At 39.9% G+C, this 19,465-nt stretch overlaps 1 protein-coding gene across 1 annotated transcript in view; it reads left to right on the top strand.

Annotated features, from left to right (window-relative positions):
* The window catches only part of RORA (RAR related orphan receptor A), a 358,958-nt gene that overhangs the window by 239,422 nt on the left and 100,071 nt on the right, over positions 1-19,465 (top strand). Inside the window, exon 2 of the mRNA XM_036389356.2 lies at positions 5,196-5,225. Within this exon, the coding sequence (XP_036245249.1) occupies positions 5,196-5,225 (30 nt within the window). The remainder of the gene's footprint in view (positions 1-5,195; positions 5,226-19,465) is intronic.

Raw genomic sequence — 19,465 nt, 5'->3', positions numbered from 1 at the left:
TAAATCTGTTATTCTGCCTTGCTAGGTTCTCTGCAAGTGTCCCAGTGTTGCACATAATCTTCTGCCATAATTGCCAGCTTTGTGTGGTGACAGTAAAGAAGAATTGGAGTGACAGGATGAAACACAGTGGGATCCAAGCTTGTAATATGTTTTCTTTCTGGTTTTATACAATATGTTAGGCAGGAGGCTTACAGTTTAAAATGTTAAGGTTTGGGGGTTTTTTCCCCTGGGATTTCCAATCCATCCTAAAATGCCTAAGTAGCAAAATGTGCTAGGGACATAATGCTGGCCTGAGGGGAGGGTAGGAGCAAGTTAAAAAAAGCCAAACGTGTATTGATGCACACACCCACATGTGCAAAGCATCTTCTGCCAGAGCATCTGCAGAACGTGCTGTCATCAGAGCAGAGTTCATCACCTGATTTGGACACAAGAGCAGAGCCAGGGCAAACACGGTGCTGCTTAACAGAAGTCCTGCAGATGGGCTGGGAGCTCTGCTGGTGATGCCTGTGTTTATCCATTCCCACTTCTGAGGGAGAATTTTCTTGGAGGTTTAAGAAAATTGTACTCAAGAATATTCTTCTTTGATATTTTGCAGAGTAATGTATTCTGCCAGACAAAGGCCTTTTTACTTATCTTTCTGTACATCAAAGTGTGATTTCCCCTTGAAATATGGGGAGCTGACAACTGTACAACAGCAGCAGGGATCTGGGTTCACAGAGTAAGCAGTGTTTCATTATGCTGCTTTATTTGGATGGGCAACTGTGAGAAATAGCTTATGATGTATAAAATATCTGAGTCTCTTTTTGTACTTTAAGACATTGTTATCTCTATTTGAAGCTGGCTAGTGAAGGTCAGTCAGGCTAACTGCTTGCAAAAGAATATCCTGTCTCTGTTGGTAGATACTCTTTTCAAAGTTCATTGCATTCAGCAAGCTATTTTTGTAAATACCACCCATCATGGCAAATTACATACTGTTGGTGGGAGGGGAAAGGGAATGGTGCTGAAGTTCTTTTCATTTAAAAAAAATCAATTGTTGTTGTAAAGAGCATTGCATAGCCCCGATGAAAAGTGTAAGAAGTTAATTTGTTTAAGATTTGGTGTTGATCAGGAATGTCAAATTGCGGAAGTGATGCATTCTGTGATAACTGTAATACTGAAACTTTCACTCACTGATAACCATGGCACTGATAGATTGTGATATTTTCATGACATTTCCTTTGCTTTACTTTGAAGTCTAGTTGGTTAAGTCAGGAAGTCTTTCTGTATTAGCAACACTGAAGTTACAGTGTTGATTCTTCCTCTCTTTATGTTTTATATTTGTTCAGTGAGAATGGAATGCTGGCAGAGTAGGAGAGTGCTAACACTGGCAAGCAGTCACTCACTTCTCCAACCTATCACATTTTGAAATGAAACCCATTTAAAAATGGGATTTTTTAATTAACTAACATTTTTAAGGAATCAGTAGCTTCTTTGTGCTCTGCTTATTAAAAAGAAGTCTGTTTTTCAGTGGTGTGTTTGGTTTAGTTTTATTCTATGGTGTCTACTCAAACACCGTACTCTGCTACATAAACTGATGGTCCTGCCTCAGAAATATTTACAAACAAGAGCAATCCTTGGTAATTGTGCTTGATCTTGTGAAGGAAACTCCTGGTGTGTGCTGGACTTGCAGAACTGGTTTCTCAAGAGACCCTGTTGATTTTGAGAGCCGATGCATTGGCTGCACAGGAGAGCATTCACATGTAGCTGCAAGTGGGATATAGCACTGGCCCAGAGAGAGCCACAGTCCTGTAACTCCCCCTTTTCACATTAAGTGTCTGACTTACTTTTATTTCCACAAACACTCATTTCTAGGTTATTATTACCTACCTTGGATGTTCTGAATAGCAGTCATTGGCTTCCTGCAGTGCAATGGAACCTGAGCACAGTGTGGCATCTTCAATGTTTATATTTAAATCACTGCTTATAATGTATCTTATAAGATACATAGTATAATATACATATGATATGCATATAATATACTACAATATGCAATTAATATAATATACTAAAATCTAAGATGCATTATAACTAAGATCTTACATACAATTTAAGTAACTTTTTGGATATGCTGGTACCTTTTTGCTCAGTGTTGCATCTTCAATGTTTATATTTAAATCACTAGTTATAATGTATCTTATAATATAAGATACATAGTATAATGTACATAATGTATAATATACATATAATATACTAAAATATAAGATACATTATAACTAAGATTTTATATATAATTTAAGTAACTTTTTGGATATGCTGGTACCTTTTTTGCTCAGTTTTTCTGTCGCTTAGACTTACCTGTGTGAAAAGGAAAGCTACTTAAAACTTCATAATTTATTTTACATCAGTGAAGATTACTGATTAATTTAAAGGTAATCCTGTTGAACTCATTGGCAGCATTTATCCTTGTTCCACCAGATTGCAGCTACTTTAAAACCACAGCTCAAAGCAAAATACTTTGTTTTCAATGCAACCACCAGTGGAATGATGAAGCAGATGCAAAAATATCTACCTCTAAGCTGTTGCTTTAAAAGGTTATCTAAAAATATCTGCACAAAACCAGCTAAAAGATTTTACCAGATTATAATCAGAAATTATTATGGAAACATCTGATTTGGAAAAACCCACGACGCATCTCACATTAAAAAAAAAAAAAAGGTAGAAAAATCTAAGCAGTAATATTTCCATCAGTGCAGTGTTTCATGTACCAGGGAAAGTGGGTCCTCAGTCAGCGAATACAGCTAAGTCTGTTTTGTGCTGTGGCAAATCCCATTGTGAAGAGGCTGTGAGTAATCAGAAGTGACAGCATAAGCACTTTCTGTTCAAAGTGATTTTACAGAAAGCATTATTTTCTGAGAAGAGTACACATATGGCTCCCATAATGCTGAAAGAGCACTGCTGTATCCATTTATTAGCACTAGTGTTGGGAGAGGAAGTTTTGCAAATGGTGCTCAGATTTAAGACCTTTTCCTCTTTATGCATTTCCATTGCATAAAACATCCTTAAAATCATAGGAATCGGACAGCTAGGCAAGGGCAAGGCGAGAGGGTCTGCCAAGGGGATGTTAGGACAGTTTGTGAGGATGAGGATGCTGTCAGGAGCTGTACCTGATGCTCAGGGGTCACTCAAGAAGTCAAGCAGCAGCAAAAATGCTCTTTCTTGGTGAAAGAGCCAGTGGGCCAAGAGCAGCTGTAATTTCCAGTTCACAGGGTGAGCCACACCTTGAAAGGAGCTGGAGAGAGGGGTTTGCACTCATACCAAGCACTGCATGAATCCCATGAATGCATTTTGATGAAGGGGCTCAAGACCTCTCTGCTCCTTCTCCCTCAGGCCCTCTTCTTGCCCTAAGCTGTTGTTCCTGTAACAGTGCTCACCCCCTTGGCACCCTCTGTCCTGTCCTGTCCTGTCCTGTCCTGTCCTGTCCCCTGCTCTGAGCCAGCCTATAATGCAGGGACTGCAATGAAAACCCAAGAAGTTTTGCTCTTACAAATTATCAATTTAAAGGATGAGTTTGCCCCCTGTAGTAGATAGTTATATCTAAAGGGGTTTATTTTTGTTATGTTTGGGGTTTGGTTTTGTTTTGGTTTTATTGCTTACCTTGGCTCTATGGTTTGTGGCTGTAACAAATATGATTCCTTTGTGAGGCATGTGCAGGTTTGGCCAGGGCCTTTCAATTTAAGTTAACACACATATATAGTCAAGTTCTGCTATTCTGATTTCTGAAAAGTGCTTACCAGTTTTGCACATTTGCAAAACTGCCCAAAGGAACTACTCAGAACTTCACTTCCCAAAGCCTGAAGCCTCTTAACTTTTCAGGGAAAGCAAAGGTCCCAGTGCTCCCACTTGTAGAGCTTGGTAGTTAAAAACCAAAATGCCAAGAGCAGCATAAGTGTGATTTTAAAAAAAAAGTCCTCATGACAGTTACGTCAAACTTGATAGCTCAATATTTGGGATTGGCACTAGGGTTTTATGTGTCTATCAAAAACATGAATAATCTGAAAGCTGTTTGCTTTGGAAGTCAGCTCTGTGTTTGCAAATAAGGTGTCTTCATTTTTCCGAGTTATTGTAATTTGCTGCCTCTCTTAGATGCTCCACAACCAAGAAGCCTGGAATAAAAGTCTATTTCTTTCCATAGGAATTTGTTTTGGAAGAGATCGTTGAAGGAGTTGGAGGGTAGCAAAGGAGATTCAGGTCTCTCTCTTTTTCATGAATATTAAGGCAGACAATCCCAATTCCAAAATTTCATTACAGGCCTCGATCACAATGCAATGTTTCAAATACTTTTACTGCTTCCAGTAACCTCTTTCTCATCATCTCATAAAATTACCCCCAAGGAGAGTGGAGCTTAAATACTGATGGTCTGAGTATGTCACCAGTTATCTACTAAAGTGGAGAAAATATTGTTTGTATTCAAGCATGAATTCCAATGACATTTAACAGAGTTAATTTTATCTTTATTTGGTATTACGAATTTTGCCTCATTCTGTTCACTCTGTTGCTTTCTTTGAAATGCCTCTCAAATTTCACTGGCACTGGACCATCCTTGGTGATTGCTGCCACATGCCTGTCTAGCATGAAAACATCTTTATTACTTCAGAAAGTCTATCTTTAACGGCTTGGAGATATTTGCATCTGGCTTGGAATTCTGACAAGCAATAGTCATATTGAGAGAGCTGTTTGTTTGGTTCTAATGAGCATAAGCTGCAGCTTGCATTCAAGGAACTGCTTGAACTTCATAACACAGCAAATGACTTGTGCTGCTCAAATCCCTGGGCACTTTAATGGGCACTGGGGAATAGGGGTGGGGGAACATTTCTGGCCATGGAAAATAAAGGGGGCTTCCATAGCATTACTTGGATCTTCTTTTTGTGTCAGCTCCAGTTTGAAACCAGCAGTGGGGAGATAGGCATTGCAGCAAGCAAGTTGAAGCAATGCATGTTGAAACATTTACTGGGGAGGTGTAAGGAGAGAATATACCACTAAAATCTTCACACAGAGGGGAGATCCTTCCACCTTGAACGTACAAATCATGGCAATTTCCGTTCCTCCTTTAGAGTGGCTGCTGTGTGTCTGATAAAATAGATTAATGATGAATTATATGTCAAAAGCATTTACTCAGTGGTTGCTTTGCTAACACTGGTGTCGTTTCTTCCCTACAGGTATTTCTGTAACAAAGAAGACTCATACATGTAAGTAATACCTTTTGATTTGCCCTTCTCTCACAAATGGAATTTCTGTTAGGCCATGCTGTGGTGCTCAGACTAATTGGTGTTAGTCTGGCCTGAGAAAGCTCCATTTTAAAAATTCTGGTGTTTTTTCTGCCTTAGGGGTTTCAGTCCTCTCCCAAAGTGTGGTTGGATGTACAATGTGTGTCTGTATATGTGGTACTCACATGTCTGTAAAGTCAGAGGGCAGAAAAAGAAAGTTGTGAGGAAAGGCAGAATTCCTTACTGTACTATATCGACCTACAGCTGGCTGGTAATTAACATATCCAGAAAATGCAGGTGAGGAGAATGGTTATTTTTATGTCTGTTACATATGCAGTATGATTCAAACCAAAATAATTTAATCGTACATCTTCTGTCCCTCCCTATGCACTAATCTGTGAGATAACTCATTCTCTGCCTGTGCTTAAGGGACTTGATGAACAACTGGAGGTTCTTGTTTTGCTCTCAACCATATAAGCAAGCAGCCCCCATAAGTGGTGACCTTGGAAATGGCTGTTGATGTGTGCATTTACTTACACATACATTTATTCCAAATCCTCTTCAAAGACATCATTTCTGGGGATCAACTCTTATCTATCCTGCAGGGAGCTCGAAGCACAGTTCTGAGAAAAAGCTGGGATTTGTAGCTGAAGGAGTATGTTGAGATTCTTCAGATACTGTCTGTGGAGGTTTGGCTATTTGGTAGTGCAAGAATTGTGCTTGCCCAGGATATGAAACAGGAGTAGGCTAAAGCTGAGGCTGTTACTCTCATGAAAGCCTTCTTACAAAACAGGTGCTAGGCTGCTCAAAATTTACAAATATATCTGCATTTTATGTATTTTCAAGTATTTTCACCACAGCTTTCTAGCATGTCACAAAGTGTCTTACATGGCTTTCATTCTTATTTATTCCTGGTTTTATAATACTCCTGGAGTGAAAAATCTGACTTGAGATGATGAAGTCTCACTGTGTAGAGTTAAAAAGCAGATTTGAGAATTTCAAATGAGAAGCTGATTCATGTGAGTTTTGAAACAAATTTTAAATATCTCAAACTTTTAGAGCATGATGGTCCTCCTTTGCCTAGGCGGGCTTGCTGCTTAAAGCATTCTGAGGGCCAGACCCTCTTTGGCTGCACAATGGTTTTGTTGAACTTAATGAGAGCTCCAGGCAGGCAGCTGAGGGCAGAATTTCACCCTGGTGTTTTTGGGAATATTGGAGCTCCTGCTGACTGGCACTGACAGCACAGGACACTGAAGTGCTCCATGTATCTCCAGGCCAGGCAGTGCCCAGCCTTGCCCACGGGGTCAGCCCTGGCGTGGGGCCACCCCTCTCTGGAGGTGCTGGGTGTTTGTGCCAGCTCAGTGCTGGGCTCTCTTGTGTGCAGGTGAGTGTTGGTTTGTAACAGCCCCTGGGAATCAGCCAAACCCCCTGGCTTTTGTACAGCAGTGCCACGAGCTGACCCCCAGAGCCACGGCTCCAGCTTTGGGAATTTTGTAATGAAGATGAAGAAGTGAGCACAGAGCTGGAGAACACAGAAACAGCTCCTCAGCCACCCCAAACTGGTGCAGTGTTGTCACCCTGGATCTCAGCTGAAGCAGTTTCAGGCCTGTGATGAAAAAAAGATGTGTTTCTCAACTGTGAGAGATGATTAGTAGTGCTCACCATCCAAGGCCTTTCATCTAGTTCAAACAGAAATTAGGGTCCCAGTGTCTTTCATGTTGAGAACTCTGTGCTTTTCCAAGAGAGCTGTCAAAGAGTAGTTCCCCGATTTGTTAATCAGTTGTCATGCAATTGCTGAAGCATGAACAGAAAAGTTGCCTGAATAATGGGAAGATAAGCTTGCCCATTAAGAAGGGATTAAAATAGAAGGAGCAATAGGCTGTAATTGGCATGATGAAAATGTAAGCTACGTTTGCTAGCAAATATGTATGAGGTTTCATTCTGTTTTGGTTGAAGTTCTTTTAGGATTCATTCCTGTTATGACAAATTCTCATAGAGTAGGAATGGATGTAAACTGTGCATCTTTGGCATTTCAGCACCACGCACAATAAGGGTTTTTTTTTTCCCCTTGTTGACTAGAATTAGGGTTTTTAATTGAATAGAAAAGCTAATAAAATTTACAGTTTTGGAATGAGTTAGAAAAAATAATATAAACACCCAAATAGAAGCATTACAGAGTCTGAGTTGTTAACAACTACAAATGACAGAGAAAGAGTTTGTGCACCAAGATATGCTCTAGAATTTGCCTATCACTTTGTATAAGAATAAATAATTTATCCAAATGAAGTTACCTAGAGTTAAGATTTCTGCAAAGGAATTTCAAGAAACATTCTTGCAAACACTTTGTGTAGTGTATATACCTTGCCTGCTCTGATTTTTAGAAATATGGATGACATTGCCTTAATCCAATTTTATGATGTGTGGTATATGAGGGTGTTGACTGACTGTAAACTACCACTTATTTCTAATGACCTGTGATTTAATTAGGGAGAAAGAAATGGAGTGGAGAAAATGAGTGGAAAAGAGGAAAGAAATTAGTAGAGAAAAAAATTGTTTTTAACATAATGCCAGAAAGTTTGATACATGATGCATTTCAAACATCCAATTAATCCTTTTCAGACTTCACCCTCACAGCTGTTTGAGCTGTGCAGGTTTTGAAATTGGTGGGGATCTGTCTCCAGTACTTAATTTTTCCTGGGTTTATTGTTTGAGGGTCTTGGGTACATTTTATCCGCTTCTTGACATTAGTCTGTGACAAAGGTGTCCAGTCAGCTGAAACTGAACTCCTGTGCTGATGGCAGGTGCTCAGGTAGTTCTGAATCCAACAAGAGCTTAATATTTGTACACATGCAATACAGTAGTGCTAAAGAAATGCAGGTCTTTCACAATATAGCTATCTAAATAAAACCTGAGAGATTTTTATCCTTTCTGAGGCATTTCTCCAAGTATTCTACTTCATTGGTGCTTCTCCACATTTTCTCTTTATTACAGTTTAATTGTTTCAAAATCTGACACTTTTAAACAGGGAGTGCAATAGTCTTCCAAGGAGCACTAAGGGATAAATGTTATCCACCCCAAAATGCCCTTCTCTGCTCAGTTCAAGTTTAAGATTAAACAGGCTTTTGAAGAAAAAGATACATGCCTTCTGTCTGTTTGTAGAATAATTCTCTTGGGCTCACATGGCTATTTGTCAGGTTAACCATCACTTTAGATAAGCTGTAGTCTGTCAGATGGTAGAGGACAAGTGCTGTCTCATCTTCCATACAAAGTGGGACTTCTGGTCTTTCAGTTCTTTCTGACTCGAGGAAGACATGACTGACATTTAGATTCCTTTCTGATCATTTGATTGGCAGCAATATTTGTAAAACAGCCCTCTTCCTGCCATGTCTCATGTTCTGAAAAGTACTGCGAGTGAATTGTAACTTTGCACAACTTCACCCTTTTTGCAAATTCAGAAAGGCATCATTGTATCAGTGATGATAAAAATCTGAAATTCTGGGAAACAGAAGGCTGCAAAGGACCTGGCTTTTAGCACTGACCCACTGGGCTTTAGGCTGTCCTGAAGTGTGGAGTATTTTGTTTCTGGCATTTTAAATCTAAGTCTTGCCACACTTCAAGTAATTAGTTTCATGGCCTCTACCAGACCACTTGTGACTCAGAGCTGTCACACAAATCAATCACCTTATTTTTCTTCAGATCCCTGTTTTATCTTGGGCATTGACTTTGTTAAATGAGTTTGAACTTGCCTCTCAAAGTAAGGGGTTTCTGCAGATGCAGAAGGTGAGTGTTGCACTGATTCAGGCTGTAATGGAACCTTCTTCCTCTCACTGTTTGGGTTGTGAGGAGCCACAGTTAGAAGCTTTGAAGGAGTTGGATTGCCTAGCTGGAGTTCACATCTGCACTGATGGCCAGACACATCCAGTCCTTTGCTTACCTTGCATTGGTACGACAGTAAAAAATGCATCCATTTTACAGCCTTCCTGACAGTTTTCTGTCCACAGCTCCTTTGGAATGTTGTTTCACAGCAGAAAAGCACCAGAATCCCTGGCTCTGAGTGACACCCACTCATCAGAGCAGAGGTGGGACTTGCAGGGCTGCTCTTACCTGGCCTGGATTAACCTGGTGCTGCTTTGAACTGGGGGCTGCTCACTGGGTTCAGCTTTCTAGGGCTAGTGCACCTACAGTTCACTGTCACCAGTGTGGAGCATGGCTTTTCTGAGCTGAGGCCAGAAGTGACAACTGCTTCATTCATTTAGACTGAATTATCACCATTTGGAGAAAAGGAGCATGTTTCTTCTTGTGATTTATCCAGATATTTAAATTAGAGTAATTTTCATAAACAATTATGTCAGTAGGCATCTCTGTATGAATTCCTTAATGTTGGGTGAACAGTTCCTTACTTAAACTGAAATTATCCTCTCAGTAATTTCTGACAGATAAGAAATGTTTCCAAAGCTAGATGCTGCTTTTAATGACATGAGCTCCTGCTGGAAAATTAAGTGAAAATTTGTGGTTTTGATTTTTAGCACTAAATAAAACCATTTGCATGAAGAACTGGCAACTTTGTAGGCAAAGGGTAGCAGAAGTAAACCCATCCCTTCTGCTAGCTGAGATCCCAGGCCCTTTCCTCACTGGGGCTGTTCCTACACTCATCTGGCTGTAGCTGTTGGTCTCAGGGTATATCTTGGCTCAGAGTCCTTTGCCAATACACAGGAACTCTGGACTAAGGGGGGAAAGTTCCCATTTCAGGTTTACACTGGAGATGGGAAGTCTTGACTGTACCGTAGGGAGGTCAGCTTGACTGGCCACTGTGTGTGACCAGAGCTGGGAGCTGGCAGTGACAGAGCTCAGGTGCCTGCAGCACTGCACTGTCCTGAGCAGCCCCTGAGCCTTGCCTGCAGCGCTGCTGCAGCACAAGGAGCCAAAACCAGGGACCGTTCTGCCCATGGAGACAAAGGCATGCACTCAGCACTGTCCTGGGCAGAGATCCCTGCCCGCATCATGGCCTTCCTCTCTTGGACTCTCAGCAGCTGCTAAGAGCACACTGCTTGTTAAAAATGCAGAGGCAGATGTGGGGCAGAAGACAGCTCTTCAGCTTCTCAGATATCCAGCATTTCTAGAACTACTTTTCACTAAAGTTCTAAAGCATATATTAATGTTTGCAGCTTAATGCAGATTGCTCTTCTCTGATTTTACTTTCCATATTGTATTTACTGACACTGCTAAAGATTTCTCAACATTTGTCAACAATCTAGTTACTTTGTTTAATTGCATTAAAGGGAAAGCCATTGTGATTTTTTTTCTGATCTGATTTATAATTACTTATCTACTGTGCATTGTACTGTTGACTTCACCTCACATGTTTCATGTGCAGACTAAAGTAAGTAAATGATACTTTTCCCTCACAAAACAGGAGCCTTCAGAAAACTGATGGTTAACAGGATCTGCTGTTAGCACCAAGGCCTAAAGAGAACAGGTGAAAACTAAACCCTGTCCCCTGAGGCCAATAAAATAGCTGTTTGGTCCCCTGTGTGTAACCTCCTAATAACTTTACTGGGCAGCCTTAAGATCCCTTGGGGGCTTCTCTGCAAGAGCATTCCCTCTCTTTGTTCAGATTGCTTATTAAAAATGATTTTATAATGAAGTTGCCTCAAATAGCTGCTACTTTCCTGCTTGTCCTTGAAGCACTGTTTGCCCTGATGAAGAATCTGAAGACAGCTATCTAGGGCTGTTCTCTTGTTCAAAACTTTTACTGAACTACGGCTATGCTTCTTTCTTTTTCTCTCTTTACTTTGTTTTTTCTTTTTTTTTTTTTTAACTTCCCTGTTGTGAGCCAAAGCAAGCCTCACCATGAGCAGCTCAAGTTTGTGCCTTTAATTCCCCTTCGAGGCCATCCCTGTGGAAGGTTTGGTTGGTTGCCACACAAAACACTGTGTCAGTGACTTGTTTGTTGCCTGAGAGAAAATGAATGTTGCCTTCTTTTTGGGTGGCCAAATTATTGAGTACAGGGCCAAAGATGAAGGTATTGTCAAAAAATGAGGAGAGGAGGGAATATTTTTCAAGTTAGAAAGGGTTTCTGGCTGTTTTCTGGGAGAAAGAGTACGCAGGATAGCAATGGGTGTGGTGTGTGATGTCCATGACGTGGCTGTAGGTGAAATCTGTGGATGATCTGGTTCTTCCTGGCAGTTCTGCACCAGTGAAATATTTTCTCTGTAAAAATTCCAACATTTGTGAGAGAGACCAGCCCTTTTACCCATGTGGAAACAGCCATGGGGATGGCTCAAGTATCAAAATATTTTATTAATGTATCTTTTGTGTCCTCACAGAATAACAGGTCTGAGCTGAGACAAACCTGTTGCCTCTAATCTTCTCTTAGCTGCCCAAAAGCTTGGCATGTGCCTGGGCCCCAAGCCTTTGGCACACTTGGAAGGAACATTTCATTTTCTCTAAGGCTGATAGAACAAGCAATTAAATGTACTGTCCTGGAAGCCCCAGGGGGAACTCTGTCTATTAGCTGCACTTGGAGATAATATCAGGTCTCTTCTCTGCTTCTGTTCTGAGTATATGGAGCAGCTTCTGTCTGTTTGGGGCTTTTGGCTGTAACCATTATTTATGGGCTTACTTTACTCTGAGCTTTCTGGTAAATACCCTCGATAGGGTTTTTGGTGCCTTTAATAATGAAGTAGTATGCAAACCAGAACAAGGGAAAAAACAGCAAATGAGTTGAAAAGTAATTTTAACAAATGAAGACTGATAAGTATTTGCAAAATGTTAATAATCCAGTATGAAAATTTATTGGATTATGAATCAGATACTTCTAAATTGCAAATCAATATATTCCTGTTCTGCTCACACTTCATTTCTCTTTCTGGTTTCTCCTGTGGAAGCAGACAAGATGGGCAGAGACATTCTCTTCAATGTTTAAAAAATATTTGAAGGCCCATGTTTTAAGGAATGATGAAGTGTTAGGAGAGCATTAAGGAGTTTCTCACATTAGAGGTCTAAATTCTGTTAGTGTGGTTGATGGGTATTAAAAGATTGTGGACGTGACTCAAAAATAAATTTGAACTGTTTGTGGATGCAGGCAGTAAATGCATTGGGAACATCTGTAGTGTTCTCTTATACCTAACTCTTGCTTTGTAAATTCATAGAAGTTGCTCTTGCATGTTTTGTACCCTTCTTTTTTCTGTCTATTAATTCCTAAGGCTGTTCCTCTGATGTAGGAAACGATGAGTGAAGTCAGGAACACCTCCTGTGGTGCAATGCACTTTACCAGGGGAGGTGTGGGACTGCTCTGAATCCTATTGCAGCTGCCTCAGTGAGTCCTGTTGGCTGAAATGTGCTTTCATCAGCCCTCTTAGCATTGCCTGTTTCTGTTGTTTTTAAAATCTCCTGTCTTTAGAATTCTTGCAGCTGTTCCATGAAGTTCATGTTTCCAGCTTGATAAGAACAGCTGTCCACAATTTTGGTGTGTTTATTGGTTATAGAAGAGAACTGTGTTATGGGCTGAATCTAAGCTTTAAAATATCTGATATTCTTCCCATTCTAAGACTTTAATCCAACTCTGAGAGCAGTAGGAGTTGTTCTTTGCAAAGTCATTAAGTTCATTATTTTTTTCATATTTTGAGTGTTTTGGGCACTAGAAAACTGACAGATGAGACTTCTCCAAATCTACTTTTGCATTCTGTGTATTTTTCAATGCAAACAATGTGAAAGCAAATAGGAAGTGTTACTGCTCATGACTTTCTTCTTTAATATATGGGTTGCATATTTTGGCTCTGAATAGTCTAAGTCTAGCCAGTCTAACTGTGCTTACAGGGAAATACTTTTGACTACATTCTTTGCAATAGCTCCCTAAGAAATAATTGTACTTTCTAAACAAGATTTGTGCAAGACTCATTTGGTTTGATTTGAACAGTTCCTTGAAGTCACTTCAGTCTTTTTAGAAAGGTGAATCTTTGTGAATGGATTACCACCAAATACAGCAAAGTGTTGGGACTAAATTAGCATTAAAATGAGGATTAAAACATGATCTGTGTACCATTTATTCAAACATCAAAAGTCCAAGTGGATATTTTTTCCTACAGATTTATTGCTGCTACTTTTTTTCATGCTTTGAGAAGAATCTGTGGAGTTTTCTGCTTACATTTCAGTTCATGACATTGTTTATAACACAGCGCTGCATTTTTTTGTAGTAAGGCTGAATTCTAATGATTCTAAAGCAAGCACAGTCATAGGGACTTCTCCAAGGTTGGTATCTGAACCAAAAAAAGCACATTTTATTATCTGAATTTTGAAACCAGGGACTGATTCCATCATTCCTAATAGACTCATTTATTTGACAGTGCATTGCTAGACTTGAGCACTTGCCATCCTGACACAACTATTGAACCTGAAAAGGGCTCTTTAATGTATGTTGATAGCTAAGCTTAATAAGGACTGTGAAAATATTGGAAGTTTTGCAGCCTTTCTCTAAGCACATCAACCTAGAATTATTTAAATGTTGACCCAGCTGGGAGCACAGTCTGATGCAGACAGTAACTAAGGCAGCTCCTTATGGTAGATCAGGTAATCACCTCAGCTCATAATGAGGAGCTTGTTCTTAATATTATGACCAAATGATGATGATATTTGTAAAGCTCCTCATTTAAATATAGTTTTGCTACTCAGGTTTTTCTCCCTTAAGTCTCCTAGCATGATGAAGTAGGAAGGACAAAAAGTTTCAAAGGACAATGTGAGTTGGTCTAAAGAGCTAAAACTTGCAACTGAAAAGGCACAGAAATGGATCAACCCAAAATCAAATAGAATCCTGAGGGAATTTGGGATACAGACTACTTAAAATTCAATGTTTCAACTTTTTTCCTTTTGTTTTCAGAACACTTGAATAGTTTTGAGCTATATTGCTAAATGTGTGTATTTGTGTATTTTGCTTAGCTGGGGATGGTGGGAGAGCAAGGAGGGAGAACTGTGCAGGCAGCATTTCAGAAATCTTGCCAGATATGAGTTACAGGTAGGAGTACAGGTGAGCTTTGAGGTTTACATGGATCAAACCATAGTGACAGGTACTTTGGTGTGAGTTTGAGTTCTTAAATGTCAGCCGCTTTTGTAATTTGCACGAGGGGTGGGAAGATGGTCCTGCTTACCCAAACCATGCCCACACACAAATTCCTTCTGCAAAATTCTTCATTAAACTGAAACACTCAGGAAAAATGGTGCCTGGTGTTAGTTTGGCATAGAGGAATAGTTAACTGTTTTCTTGTGTCTTAGTAGTTGTGTTTCAGGTGAAAACATGAGAAAAAACACTGTGCATTCCCAATAAGACAAAATGACACCATTTTTCTGTAATGCCAAAATTACTTACTTTGAATTAACTGTACATTCACTACAAAAGAATAGTTAAAATATGTCTGCTTTGGCATATACTGATGTGCAGATTAGTGCACATTGAAATGAGCATCACAGGATTGAAATAACCTTTTTTCTAAATATGTTTTATGCCAGGGAGGAGAGAGAGAGACTATGTGAGTAGCAAAATTACATTCTCCAGTGTGAATACATTTGATTTGAGTGTAAATATCCATTGCTACTTTACCTCTTGCTTTTAAAACACACAGTAGTAGAACCTTGACTTGGTCTTTAACCCCACTGCAGTCACCTTGCCTTAAATCACTTTATTGTCTAGGTTTGGATTCACAGTTCACTTGATCAAAGGAAAGGATCTCACCTAAATAGAAGTTACTGTTTTAAAGGATTGCATCTGGGACTTTGGGAAGTTTCCTTTCTTAACCTTACTGCCATTAATGGTTCGATTCTCAAATTGAACTAGAACTGAACCTTCAACGAGTTACTGTCAAAAACATAAGAAGTGAAATATATAGGAAGCCTTGACCAAGAGGATGATGATTTGGCTGGAAAAAACGAAGACTTGTGAGATATTTTTGTTATCTGTCTTAGCTTCCCCTGTGTGTATGAGAAGTTTTTGTTTAAAGGGAGCACAAACTATCAGTTGTGAGGTGCAGCACTGTCACTTGCTCTACAACAGACTAGGCACGCCCTCGAAGCAAAGCAATTTCCTCTCCCTTTTTTTTCCTTTTTTTGAGGTGTTTACCACCAACTTCAAAAGTCAGTTCACAAGAGTGGTGGTGTTCTTGCAGTTTTCTGGAAATTCAAACAAGCCTTTCTTTAATCTCTGTGCAACAGAGGTAGGGAAACCTCTGGTTTCAGAAAGCCACTACATGACCAAAGGCATTTAGTGATTTCCTCTTAGATAAAGCCATCAGTTGATAACCATCCTTCTCACCAGTGTTTGTCTGAAGAACTGTTTCATTATCTTTGTTATGTTACCTAACTGATATGGAGGTGTGATACTTGCTGGCTGTAAAGGCAACTTCTAGAGATAAGGCAAGTTTCCTGTTTTAAGTCTTCACATTTCTTTCACTCTGACCCTTTTTTCCTTTTCTCTGCCTGTATTGGTGGCTTAGTCCAGAGTTATGGTCCTTGAGGTAAAGGTGGAAGTAAAGAGGTCATTCAAAAAGACAATTTCACATGCTGCTTTGAGGATATTAGGGTACTAAAGGCTGTCTGAAAATAATTTTCCTGTTAAACAGAGCTTTAGGTACTTCAAAAAACATTTCACTGAAGGTATCATTTTCTCCTGCAGTTTTCAGAAGGGAGGTAGGAAAAGCCCTTGTTCACTCAGAGCAGGGTGAGTTGTCCTTCATGTGGGATGGTGGTGGCATGACTTTAAGAGCTGACCTAGAAATGAGGCAGTTCAGGTACTTCAACCTTAAATTTCCACGTCCTGTCAACAGGACTTCACCACCTCACTGTCAGCTGTTTTGAGAGTACATTTTAGCACGAAATCCTGTCTTTAGAAGCAGTAATGTAAATTTCTCCAGAACATTTTGTCTTTGAGAAGCCAGCAATGTTGACACCAAAAAATCCCTGTTCTAACAGGGAACCTTTTAAAAGAGAGACAGAGAACCTCAACTTGAGAATAAGTAATTTGGGAAGTTGTTATTATTATTCTTTGTGAAACTAATACCTGGCAACCCCAGTTTACAAAAGAAATTCTTTGATTGTGGGTTCATTTGCTGCTTTTCACTGGTGTTGGAGGGGAGGTTGTATGACAGCATTGCAGGTGGGAGCCCAGCACCTGCTGTATAAATAAACTGCTTTCCTCACTCCAGATTAAATCAGCAGTTGAACTTGTGGTCCAGCCTAGCAAGTGATGTTGTGTTCTGGTAAGCCCACACTGGGAAGGTTTACACTTAACTGCTTATTTCCTTTTCTCAAGATCCTGAGATCACAAAGCTGAGCATTTCAGTGTGATGGATCTTTTACTGTATGTTCTGCATAAGCACAAAAGACTCTGCATATCTGTTCTAGGTATAGGCTGTCCAGTAAATCCAGTTGTTTCTGTTGTGTCAGATTTGGCTTGCGTGTTCCAAATGACTTCATGGCACTGGCATAGGAGCCTCCATGCTGCTTCTCTCCACATCAGACTTGTTTTGCTCATTTTGTGAACCAGAAGGTCTGTTCAGGAGGTAGGAAGAGAAACAGAAGCTTCACTGAAGCAGGGGGTCAAACTGACAGGAAAGAGCACAGGAGCTGAATGATGGCAGTTTTCATATTTGATCCATTAAATCTCTGACATTTCTGTTGGATTCCAGTGAGATTGTAACACATCACACCTCCACTTGCATGCATCAAGATAAGCATGCCCAGATTATAAAATCAGAGTATGAGTTCTCAGCCTCTTTCAAAAGAGCATTTCTAGGCCAGTCCAAGAATCTCTCTGTGCAACAGCAGCTACCAACTGAAATCTGACACTGTGCTCTGAACATATCATATTCATAAAAACAACCTTTTCTTTTTACTAGAAACCCTCACTTCTTTAATTGTTGCACTCTTCATTTTCCTCACAAAACTTTTCCCTTTAAAGACATGATCAAAGACAGGTGCAGTGAGATTAAAAAATGGGAAAGTTTTGTATCTTTTGGAATCAGTAGAAAAGCTGCCCTTGCCTTTAGAGCCAGAAGAGCCACTTCAGAGCCACTTTGTTCACTGTCAAGTGCTGTAGCTTCTCCTTTATTCCCACAGTGGTACAGCATACTATATTTAGTTGTTTTTCACTCTATTATAGAAGTATTAATTTTGATAAGGAAAGAAACCAGGATCTTATCAGACTATTTGCCAGTAAAGTTGGGGTAATAGAGTTCTCCCAAACTGCCCTCTCTTTGTGTTAGTTCTCATTACTTTGAGCAGCACCCTTGGTACTTTAAAATGAATTTCAAAAAAATATCTTTGTTCTTCATTTTAAAAGATGTAACAATAATTCCATGAGATGTTCTATTTAACACTTCATTGGTTATTTAATATAAATGCGAATCCTAAGCTACATGACTTTTTTTAGTGCAGTTTTGTCAGATGATTTTTTAAATTTAATTTTTTGGTGCTTAGTGCTGAGAAAACTATTCTTCATTTCATTTCTAACCATGTGTTTTCATGGAAACAAACCATCTAGAACACATTGTATTTCTATGAAAACACAAGCTTATTAAATGTCAAACAGTTTATGTTTTCCTGGCAGTTATCTTGAAAATTGGCACATTCACTGTGTCAGTGTTCTATGATGTAAGTTTAAAACTGTCACATTGTCAATGTTCAGACATTAAAAGGTCTGAAGTCTCACACGTGGGGGAGGAGGAATTAGGCTCTTGTCAATGAGCAGGTGGTGATAATTTAGGCACATTTGTTTGAGGTTTGTATTAAGTTAATAGAAACTCTCTAGTCTGAGTATCCTCAAATATTTAAGCTGATAAAGAGGTGGCGTCAATGTTGGAGTCAGAGTCATTTGTGCTTACTAAGGGCTGACTATAAATATCAGGGTTGCTGGTGGAGCTTGAAGTGTCTTTGCACATTTAACTTTATCACTCAGCTCATGCATTGCAGAAATTGCTTTAAAAAGCAGTGAAGCTGGGAGGAGCTGCTCTCGTGGCTGCCCATACCCTGTGTCTCTGGAGCTGGAGGATCCTTAGGGCTGTGTAGCGAGGGCTTGAGCACTGCTCACCCATTTTTGCAATTATAAGTGAGGGTCACATGGTAATAGGCTGAAAAATTCCTCTGAAAGCAAGGCTGGCTCCTGGAAGAGAGAGGAGCCTCCTGGGTGGGTTTGTGGCCCAGCCCTGTGTCAGTGAGGAAGGGCGTGTTGGATGAGCTGTGGTTGATCAGGACGTGATCCTATTTTATGGACACTGCACTCACATCCCAGTCTGGCCCTGCTCTGCTGGCAGGTGAGGTGGGCATCAGCCTGTTAAATAAAAGATGAAGGAAGGATTTGATGCATCTGCAACAAAACGCACAGGTCACAGTAGAGAGAATTTTATCTACCCTTGGATAGGAAATAGTGGCACAAGAAAATCTATTTTAGCTCTCCAGCCCCCATCATCCTTACACTTCAAACCATACCCACAGCACTAGCGCCCCACTAAGCTTGACATTTCTAATATATGTGGATTAATAGGCAGTAAAAATAATTTTGTGTTTATCATGCTGTGCTGTATTTTATAGAATAACCTGGTGTTGATTTTATGGTTGAATTCAATATGACTCTACTCAGAAATAGCTCACATGCAAAAATCTCCAGGATTAATTTATGAGTTTAGTTGCATACATTATCCCCTCACATTATGCAAATAATTAGGAAGAAAATAGCTATTTAGCGTATTTATTATCTCTATAGGGAAAATGTACACATTTTACATGCATGTTTCAACTATATTTTATCTTCTTGTGTTTGTGAAAAAGCCTTTAATATATTTCTTTACCATGAATTTTAAATTTCACAGTGGAATTAGCTAAATGGTTTGTTTTGCACTCTAATGGATGGGATTTAAATCCAGTTTTTCACATCACGCAGGAAACGTCTTTCAATATTCTTCTGACTCTCTTCCATGTACCAAAACCGCAGACATTCTTATTCTCATTCTTGGAAATTGACTTTAAAGTAGTAAAGATGCTCTGAGTTCCTTACTCAGAGTTTGTCTAACGGCCGTTCATCTTTCTGGGGTCTGCCCTTGCCGCGGTGTGGAGCCTCAGCGGGAGCTGTGAGAAAGCCCCGCTCTTGGTCAGCCCTCGCTGGCCGAGCTCTGGGAGCTGCTGGCTCTTCCTTCCCAGCGCAGGCGGCAGAACGTGCCCGGAGCATCGCTCCCCGGACTCCT

The sequence above is a fragment of the Molothrus ater genome, chromosome 13 (genome assembly GCF_012460135.2).
Source record: "Molothrus ater isolate BHLD 08-10-18 breed brown headed cowbird chromosome 13, BPBGC_Mater_1.1, whole genome shotgun sequence".
In the NCBI taxonomy this organism is placed as follows: domain Eukaryota; kingdom Metazoa; phylum Chordata; class Aves; order Passeriformes; family Icteridae; genus Molothrus; species Molothrus ater.
This window is presented reverse-complemented; position numbering and strand designations above follow the sequence as displayed.